Consider the following 9,557-nt stretch of genomic DNA (forward strand, 5'->3'; position numbering starts at 1 on the left):
AAAAAAAAAAAAAAAAAAAAAAAAAAAAAAACATTAGCGACAGTTAAGTTTCATAGATATTTTAATGATGGACTAAGGAAGTAATAAGGACAGAATATGACGAAAATGTAATTTACTTTCAACATTCTATATTGTATAAAAGTAATGTTTTTATTTTCTAAGAATTCTTATTCTAGCGAAAGAAGACTCTAGTTATCACAGCTGTAACAGTATTGTAACTGTTATAACTTTAACTACATAATTAACATGAATTAAATTTAATAAACTTGATTCTAATACTCGTTATTTCTGCATATTTCATAGATAAAAATATATACACCTAGAATATAATATATGCTTTGAATCATTGAAAAAATATTGTAGACAGGATTAAGAATAAATTTCTATTCTTTGTTTAAGAAAGAAAATTTAAGTTGAGATTAAATTGCACATATATTATATGTATATCACTTTGAAGTATTTAAGATATCTAATTTATTTTACACTATTTCTAATGTCTATCATTATTAAAGCAGTGAGGCACTTGATTACCATTATAATTACATTTTAAAAGCACATTTTTCAAAGTTTATAAACGACTTGTATAATGTTCTAACTTTTTATGAATACTATCTTCTTGCTATCACTTTGACATTATCGTCATTTTTATTATATATTTTAAACAGGAAGATATGCTGTAAGATTCAGAATCTATATATCATATGTCATACATATATGTCGTATGATACGCTCTTGAACTTTAAAAATGATTTTTGTTTTTTATTTGACGATTACCAATTATATTCACTTTATATAATTTAATATGTCTGTAAATATACTTGATCATTCATTAATAGTAGCAATGCCATCATTTTCGTTAGATTTACTTGATAATAAAACTTGATTTTCTTCTCCACTGAAGCCGTGTTTAATATATAAGAATATGCCAATAGAAACAATTAAAACGCCAATACAGGCAATTCCATAACTAGTTATGCTACCCAAAGTTTCCAAAATATTGATAAATTTAATTATACGAGCATAATCAGCTGTCAAAGAAGCTTCTTGAGTAAACCATATCATAGGTACAAATGTCGTTTTAATGTTCTTAAACATGCTGAAAATGAAAGTGTATAACTCTGTTTAAATTTCATTTCAATAAATTACGTAATAAAATAATAAAATAAGACTTACGACATCACAGGGTCATGTTGCACCAACAAATTTAATTGTAACTGTGCATGCACGTTCAATGGAACACCAGTTTTCTATAAAAAAATTTTTCTATACATAGTATACAATACTTGTTGATATTTATTGTTTTACAATAATTACCGGTTCTATGGATATTGAAAGTTCGTGTTTTTCTTTACTAGGTTTCATTCCGTCGATATTTTCTCTGTAAATTGGATCGGCCAAATAAAAGTGTGGTAAACTAATAAATGCTGGAGCACCCCATTTGCATAATGAAATATTTAATACTCCAGAGGGAATGTGTTCTCTGTCATAATAACATAGACGCGAGTCTACTATTGTACCATTATCAAGTATTGTATTATCACTAATATATTTAACTCCTGTCAATCCTTCATGAACGGTTGTATTTTCGTATGTTACTGACATACTCCTATTACATAATTGCTAAAATTAGTATGCATTTATTTTATTTTCCGCAATTTTAATAAAAAATTAAACTTACGTGCAAATGTCAGGTACAAAGAAAGTAATAGTTTTATTGTTAGGTAATGGTGGCCATAAATCACCATTTGTTCCTTTCACTTCTCCACAATTTTTAGGGTAATAACTTACTTTGCTCTTAAAATTCCATTGTTTGACTATTCCTACATCAAGTAAATTGGATTTACCAGTTAGCATATTATATGTTCCATCATATGATGCAGAACCATTTCGCTACAAATAAGACATTTTTGCAATTATATCTCTTTAATAATGTTAAATTATAATAATATAAAATTCACCTCATAAAACCAAGCAAATTTGTTAAATGGAATTTGACTGAAATTCATTTTTCGTGCAATTTTTAACATAGTATCTTCATATCCTTCAAAAAGTAATTCATTAACAGATTTCGTAATTATTAACTTTTGTCCCATAGCTTTCATCATCCTATCTATTATATCACGGAAAATAGGTTTTTTTTGTCTTAATGCATATGCAACACTCTAAAAATGTTAGAAAAAAAAACATATTGTAAAAAGATAAAGCACAGTATACAACATATGTAATACTAAAAGATGCGTACAGCAGTTATTGGATTTATATTAGTTACATTATCATCTAAACTTCCTACTGATAAAGATTTATCAAAATGCCATACTCTTTTCCTTTGATATGTTATGGTATCATTGTCATTCCATATTTGTCCTACCTTATAGTCAACTTCCCTGTTAATAAAAAATTACAAAATGTTTTGTAGTTAATAAAAACTTAATTAATAAAAATCACAATATATGATGTAAATTTTATACCTAAATACATAAGGACCCATTTCCACAAAATTTGGTTTAACTTTAGATTCATTACTTGAAATAAAATCTTCATAGTTAGTTAAATTGAACATATATATTTTCAGATACATAGGAATAGGTGTTTCTTTCCAAAGCTTATAACTTGTGGATGTTGGTGTTAAAGATAATTCCTATAAAAAAATATATAAGCAATAATGAGAACTATAAAGTATAATTCTTCATATAAATCTACAAGTCTACACTTACTGCATTTAAAATTGATGAATAAATCATAGACCAACAAATTCCAGTAGTTAATCCAAAAATTATTAATACTAAGCCTATTGAGAAAATAATAATAAGTTTTTTACCAATCCTCATCATTTTGTTTGATTATTTTAACCTGAAAAAAGATAATATTCCTTATCAAAATTTGTTTACAAATAAGTATACAATATAATTATATAAATAGAAGTTATTAATATCATGTTTGTTAATTGATTAGTAAATCTCGATTAAATACATATTGTATTGTGAATACAAATTGAATATAATGTTGTATGTTTGTGAACATAATGGTTAAATAAGCGACTCTTTAGTTGTAGTATTTTTTATTTAAATATACAAATGATATGATCCACGTTTTATTTATTTCTAGCGATATAAATCAGTACATACAATAAAAATTATGGGTTAAATAAATATCATATGTAACATACCCAAAATAAGATTATGGTAGCATAATTTAAAATATCTTCCTAATAATTAAAATGTAATATCATAGAGATAAAAGATAAATAATGCTGAACACGCATTAAGAAACATTTTAAATAATATTTTTATTGTAATATATAATTAACAAGAAATAATACGACGATGGACTGTCCAGACGTTTATAAGCATGGACAGTAAACATCTGCGCGTGATGCATTTTAGAATATAGCGCCAATATTTGAAAACTTATTATCTTTTTTTGTTTCTTATAAGCATGAAGTTTCATAATTCTGTAATTATTGAACACCAATGATTTCTTATTTAATTTTGAAATGGTTTTACAATCAGTAGTGATACTTACACGGAATTTTCTTTTTTCATAAAAATTGTTCTTACTAAAAATTCTATTTTTAGTCAATCAGTTTACAAATATTTTACAAAAATTCTCTGCAAATTCTTGATATATTCAACGATTACTTTTTTTCAATAACATTTTAGAGATAATAATATACATTAATTCTTTTTATTTCTTGCAATATTCACTTTATCCATTTGAATTTGATGTGTACCTTTCATGTTAATTTTCATATCAATTGTATTATTTTAGTTAATAATATAGTTAAAACTATAAAATAGCTCGGATCATTATATAATCACAAGTTCCTTTGTTTTATATTTTACATTTTAGATTATGAAAAATAATCGATTAGTTATTGACTTCATAAATGTATTTGAAAAATTCATATTTATGCAAGTATATCCAGTTATCTAATCGCTTTCTATTAACGCCAAAACGAGAATTTGCATCTGCTACTTGCATAAAGAATATAAGTGCAAAGTTTAATGAAATTATCACGCATTTTATAGATTCTGCGGAAACATAAAAAGCAATGACTAATAAACTCAAAATAGAATATTTTTACTGACTCTGAGTATTCTTTTCAAAGAATAATAAATAATAATAATAATAATAATAAATAATACGAAACCTTTTTATACAAATAAAAATTTAATTTAATTTCATTATTAGTCATTTAACGGAAAGATTTAAGAATCGATAATTTGTAGATTAGCGGATTATTTATTATTTATTATCATACATTGAACAAAGTTCAAGTTCGATCAATGATCAAAGTCAGTTAATTGTAAAATAAATATGGAAATAGTTAGTGAACATAATTTGCAAAATACATGAAACATATTGTTTGAATAGTTTGATCTGGTACTATTTATGTATCATAGGCATGAGTCAGATATTACTTATTCAAGTATAAATTAATCATTCTATTTTAATTAATGCATAATGAGATCACACGAAAATTGACAAATCTCAATAATTTTATTGTTATTAATCAACAATTAACGATAATTAATCAATAAAAAATATATAATGAATTAAGTACAAACATGTCATTCATAATAAACTATAAATTACTAAAGTAAAACTACTACTTTATTCTTTAATTACTTTATACTTTACTCTAAATTAAATTTTGTTACTTTATTAATGAGTAAAAGCATTTGGTCAATTACTTTAAATAATTTATTTAAAAGTAAACATATTATTGGAATATAATATTGTTGCGAATATAATGTGTTGTTTTAGTGTACTAAAATGAAGCGAATCTCTTTGAAAATATACGTAAGAACATCGGTGAAAGTTGAAGAAAGTTACGCGAGTACTATAAACGCATAAAGCAATATTTAAAACTGGAAAGAAAGTGTTCGCTGGAGAGATACACGAGTTAATGACTTTCAAATAACACTTTGTTTACGTATATTACTGATATTATTAAATTTCTATTTATATAACATTATGTATTTATATTTTCATTGCTAGCGATTTTATTAATTTAATTGCAAACGATTTTGACGAGTCGTTACTCAAGCAATTATATTAAAAAAATTAGGAACATGTAGCTACGAAATAATTATAATTTAGATAATAAAAATAATTACAAACCTGCTTGATTATTGAATGATTTTTATTGAAAGATAGATGTAACGGTGTTGTAAACTATTATCACTAATCACATACCGCCGTGCTTTTAAAATATGTGAATTTTACGTCCAATGGTAACGAAAGATTACACTACGACTGGCCTGCGCAAAACCTTCGACTGGCTACTTCGCAAGACTGAGAAATTGCTGAAAGGGGAGGGATCGTTTGATAGTCAAATAGCTCATCATCAAAGCAATTCCCCTTTTCCAGTCCGGTGTTTATTAGGTTCAAATAATTCAAGTTGCCAAATACCAAAAAGAATATCTATCTCAAATTATATCTTTATCTTAAAAAATATTACATAAATAAATATCTTTCAAAAATAAATATAGGAATAAAGAAATATTTTGAAAGTATTTTGAATTATTACATAATTTTATTTAACATCATTAATTTCATCATAAAAAAACATTGTATTATATATTGGTGCATATAAATCTTATAAATAGGATGAAATAAATACATCATTGGACCCTAAAGATTATTATTAGAGTGAGAAACTAAATAAATAGTATGTAACTTACACAAAAGGAAACTAATATTTTTTGTTTCAGTGTTGTTAAAAATTTATGATAAGACGATACCATTATGATGATAACAATACTATTTGTACGTTATCTCAACTTATAGTGATAGTATTTTGATTATTCATATCTTCTTGAAATTGTGTGCGATCACGTATTCTCGCACACATTAAACTATATTCTAATACGCCAATTCGAATATTCATTTCGGAAATTTCAGTTTTCATTTTAGTAATCGTCTTTTTTATATTTATGAGCGGCGCTATAAGGAAATCGATGAGTGAGACATTTTTTACATAACATTATAAAATTAAAATTACTTACTTCCATCTGTCATACTCGATCCTCGTTCATCCATTTCTTTTTTTACATGTTCCAATTCTTCTGATAATTTATTAAAAATTCTGGTTCTCTCTGTAACACCTCCACTAGCATCTCGATATTGTTCTTTAATTTTTGACAATTCATCTTGAAGCATTTGGTATTGCTTCAAACTAGACTCAAGTTGTCTATTTAAATAAGATTCTCTTGTTTTTATTTTATCTAAAGTATTAGATATATCAATATGTAGTTTATCTAATTGACTTTTGGTTCCAGTTAAATTTGTTGCTATATTTGTACGTAATTGTTTCATTTGCTCTATATGTGATCTCCAGTCTCTTGAATCTGAAATAAATCCTTCCCTGTTAATTTTCCTTTCTTAATTCTTACTTAGACATTTAGTACCTGTTTTTATCGTTACTTTGAGTTGAGGCAAAACTCTTTCTAATTCTAATTGCCACTCTTCTCTATTTGTTTTAGATTCTAAAATATCATCAGGTTTTTGCATTTCATTCTAAAAAAAATATTAGAATGAAAAGAAATGAAAATTGAAATGCATAAATTCCACGTTTTACACATACATGAATTACTTACAAAGTTTTGCCCATATAGTTTTGTAATATCATCAACATGTAAAATATCCTCATCTTCATCATCATATTCAGCCATCATTTCCTCTTCTACTTTTTCTAAAATTAACTCCGCATCGTCATCTTCTATATCTGGTTCATTACTTGGTTCGTCGGGTGATATTTGTACTCTAAAATATTTACATATGTAATGTATAATTGCATTTATAATGTCATTATTAACTTCTCTCAACTGATTATACTGTGTATATATGTCATAACCAAAATCAAAATACAATGGGAATTATGAATATAATGATTATAATCACATACTGCCGATTTCAATAATAAACTATAATACTTGAGAGATTAAGAATATTTTTTTAAGTTTACTTTTTCCATTGAAACTTTTGTGCTTTTAATGCTTCATCTGCTAAATTATCTAAAACATAAATGGCATGTTCACCACTCCCTTGTTTAAGCTTATTAGGTGGAAATTCTATTGATACATTAGTATCTCTTAAATAATCCAGGATTATGGCTATTGTAGCATTAGGATCATCTGATTCTTGTGGAGCTTCAAACTTTCCACCTGCTTTTCTAATTAACCATGCAGCTAACAATGTAAATGTATAAAATTGCTCTCCTGGATTTGTCTGTGTTACAAAATAATTCCTATATTTTAAATTAATAATTTTAAAATTAGAATTAATAGTTTTAAAATTAAAATGTTTGTATATTTAATTACAATAATTGTAATTATTTATACTACCTATTTATAGCCTTGATTTTAAACTCTGGTAGAAATTCAATATCATAATTTAACAATTTTAATTTTTCTAGTAAATCTTCCATTCTAACATACATAACATAAGAAGCAGACGGAGAAGATCCATCTTCTATAAGGATCTTTGGAGCGTCTCGAAACATTGCTGTAATTATTATTTTATATTATAATATGCATATTTTTTACAGGCAACAAATATATTTGAATAAAATCTATTTGTAAAGATAAACATTTACCTTTTATATTGTATTATTTTGAAGATTCATATAAATAATTTACGAATAATATTTATATTTATATATGAAATATACATTTCAATTTATTAAATAAATAATTTGTGCATAATTATTTACGTTTTACTTTATTGATTTGAAAATATAAACATAGACAAAATTTTATACAGACTTGACAATCTAAAAATTTTAGTCGTCTTATAATTTTTATATATGATAGGAACGATTATTTTTAAAAACAATTGAAAATATGAGAATAATAATTTTTTTATCAGTTTTCTATTAGCTTTAATAATTAAACATAAAAATCACGACAAAAATTATGAATATGACGATATTTCCATTATAGAGAATTTCCATTTCCCTGTCAACGATAGCTAGGGATATTAATTTGAAAATGGGTATTACTATCACTACTTCAAAGTTTAGAAAATATTTTCGATAGTTGGTAGTACCGTGAGTTGTTCATTTTGTCCATTTTGACAATCGGTCATTTCAGTTTCTCTTAGGTTTATTGAACTTTGCACGTGGAAAGCATTTCAAGTGATTCTACCTTAGAGAAAGGCACACATGAATCATAGATTCGATGCTAATGCTATCTAACGTCTATTTATATTAATAGGTCATTAAGATGGGTCTAATATCTGAGCCGCTGTTGTTTGTATTAGCTTTAATTGATACCGGTTTAGTACTTTTCCTTTTGGTATATTTTGTATCCTTTTTATATTTTGTAGCCTAACGAGAAATTGTAGTATTTATATTTTATTGTTTTCACAACTTTATAATTCCATCATTGAATTTTACGCATATAGTTTATTGAAAATATATCTAGGGATTTTTATGATATTACACTAATATAATAGCGCCACATTTAATTTTAAAACACAATTTATGTCTTTTGTTAATAAAAAACATACAATAAAGTTCCTTATCTTAAATATATATATATATATATATATACATACATGTAGGTCATAACTTTATCAGACTTAGAATGTGATTATTTGAATGCTCAACAGTGTTGTTCAAAGTTAAACACGGTAATTACATTTTATAATACTATTACCATTATTACCATTATAAATGATATAAATATAATAAAACATATTTTAAATTATATTTTACAGTGGGTTGTACCAAAGCTTGTAGCACATTCATTCTTAGAATTTTTATTATTAACACATGGACAATTAATATTGTGTTTAGTGAATTTGCCTATGACACTGTGGTTGCTCTATGAATATTTTGGAGTACCAAGTGGTAATATGGGAGTTTATGATCCCACAGAAATACATAATCGTGGACAATTAAAAAGGCATACAAGAGACTGTATGATCTATCTTGGATATTATTTAATTTTCTTTTTTATTTATCTTTACTGGTAGGTATATTTTTAATTGTTTATTAATTACCATTAAAATCAAGTTAATATCTTTTATTATTTGTAATTTATATCTTTCAGCATGATTATTGCGTTACTAAAAGGAGATCCAATTAACAGAAATGATGAAGGATTGTTACATACAAATTAATAGCGATGATAATATTTAAACTTTTGTACGTTGCCTTTTATTTTAGTCATATTTGACTATTTATTTATTTCTGTATTATAAATACCAAATGAAAATTTGTTAACATATATAAAATGCCTTATTGTATTGTACATACATATATATTATATATAATATATATAATATATACATATATTATACATATATAAAATACACTTATCCTTCATTTATATTGTATTTGTAATAACTAAAATTTCTTGAATATAAAACTTCCATAAAATTATAGTAGAAGTTAAAAGTTTAATTGTAATTATATCTATATATGCTATACATTGTAAAGAAATTATTTCAATTTTATTGTTAATAGACATTTAATAGATAAAAATAATTATTTAACTTTAATATTACATAAACCAGAAAGAAAAGAAATGTTAAAACAATCTCAGAAA

The 9,557-nt window shown here is 24.8% G+C and overlaps 3 protein-coding genes across 3 annotated transcripts; 1 reads left to right on the forward strand and 2 right to left on the reverse strand.

Moving 5' to 3' along the window:
* Positions 1-787: 787 nt before the first annotated feature.
* LOC122533502 (protein croquemort-like) lies at positions 788-5,301 on the reverse strand. Its single transcript, XM_043663304.1, has 9 exons — positions 5,125-5,301; positions 2,715-2,850; positions 2,469-2,638; positions 2,243-2,384; positions 1,959-2,162; positions 1,679-1,890; positions 1,315-1,606; positions 1,174-1,247; positions 788-1,096 (listed from the first exon to the last, which is right to left on the reverse strand). Exons 2-9 carry the CDS (start codon positions 2,829-2,831, stop codon positions 823-825), a joined length of 1,485 nt encoding a protein of 494 aa, XP_043519239.1. The 5' UTR covers positions 2,832-2,850; positions 5,125-5,301; the 3' UTR covers positions 788-822.
* A 337-nt stretch (positions 5,302-5,638) lies between these two features.
* Positions 5,639-7,672, reverse strand: LOC122533511 (intraflagellar transport protein 57 homolog). The gene is made up of 7 exons (XM_043663319.1): positions 7,601-7,672; positions 7,350-7,509; positions 6,971-7,252; positions 6,603-6,768; positions 6,414-6,522; positions 6,012-6,353; positions 5,639-5,949 (listed from the first exon to the last, which is right to left on the reverse strand). Exons 2-7 carry the CDS (start codon positions 7,505-7,507, stop codon positions 5,783-5,785), a joined length of 1,224 nt encoding a protein of 407 aa, XP_043519254.1. The 5' UTR covers positions 7,508-7,509; positions 7,601-7,672; the 3' UTR covers positions 5,639-5,782.
* A 354-nt stretch (positions 7,673-8,026) lies between these two features.
* Positions 8,027-9,388, forward strand: LOC122533512 (protein cornichon homolog 4). The gene is made up of 4 exons (XM_043663320.1): positions 8,027-8,309; positions 8,569-8,637; positions 8,725-8,978; positions 9,060-9,388. The coding sequence occupies exons 1-4, from the start codon at positions 8,229-8,231 to the stop codon at positions 9,127-9,129; spliced, it is 474 nt and encodes a 157-aa protein (XP_043519255.1). The 5' UTR covers positions 8,027-8,228; the 3' UTR covers positions 9,130-9,388.
* The last annotated feature ends 169 nt before the right edge of the window (positions 9,389-9,557 follow it).

The sequence above is a fragment of the Frieseomelitta varia genome, unplaced genomic scaffold, assembly GCF_011392965.1.
Source record: "Frieseomelitta varia isolate USP_RPSP 00005682 unplaced genomic scaffold, Fvar_1.2 scaffold_533, whole genome shotgun sequence".
In the NCBI taxonomy this organism is placed as follows: Eukaryota; Metazoa; Arthropoda; class Insecta; order Hymenoptera; family Apidae; genus Frieseomelitta; species Frieseomelitta varia.

What these genes read in the sequence shown, in the direction of transcription:
- LOC122533502 (XM_043663304.1), bottom strand. Translation starts at nt 2,831, where the DNA reads ATGATGAGGATTGGTAAAAAACTTATTATTATTTTCTCAATAGGCTTA. An exon ending in AATTTGCTTGGTTTTATGAG is followed by an intron (nt 1,891 to 1,958) that starts GTGAATTTTATA and finishes TCTTATTTGTAG; the next exon opens with CGAAATGGTTCTGCATCATA. An exon ending in TTTCAATATCCATAGAACCG is followed by an intron (nt 1,248 to 1,314) that starts GTAATTATTGTA and finishes ATTTTTTTATAG; the next exon opens with AAAACTGGTGTTCCATTGAA.
- LOC122533512 (XM_043663320.1), top strand. Translation starts at nt 8,229, where the DNA reads ATGGGTCTAATATCTGAGCCGCTGTTGTTTGTATTAGCTTTAATTGAT. An exon ending in TTTTCCTTTTGGTATATTTT is followed by an intron (nt 8,310 to 8,568) that starts GTATCCTTTTTA and finishes ACATACATGTAG; the next exon opens with GTCATAACTTTATCAGACTT. An exon ending in GTTGTTCAAAGTTAAACACG is followed by an intron (nt 8,638 to 8,724) that starts GTAATTACATTT and finishes TATATTTTACAG; the next exon opens with TGGGTTGTACCAAAGCTTGT.
- LOC122533511 (XM_043663319.1), bottom strand. Translation starts at nt 7,507, where the DNA reads ATGTTTCGAGACGCTCCAAAGATCCTTATAGAAGATGGATCTTCTCCG. An exon ending in AACTATATGGGCAAAACTTT is followed by an intron (nt 6,523 to 6,602) that starts GTAAGTAATTCA and finishes TATTTTTTTTAG; the next exon opens with AATGAAATGCAAAAACCTGA. An exon ending in ATCGAGTATGACAGATGGAA is followed by an intron (nt 5,950 to 6,011) that starts GTAAGTAATTTT and finishes ATTTCCTTATAG; the next exon opens with CGCCGCTCATAAATATAAAA.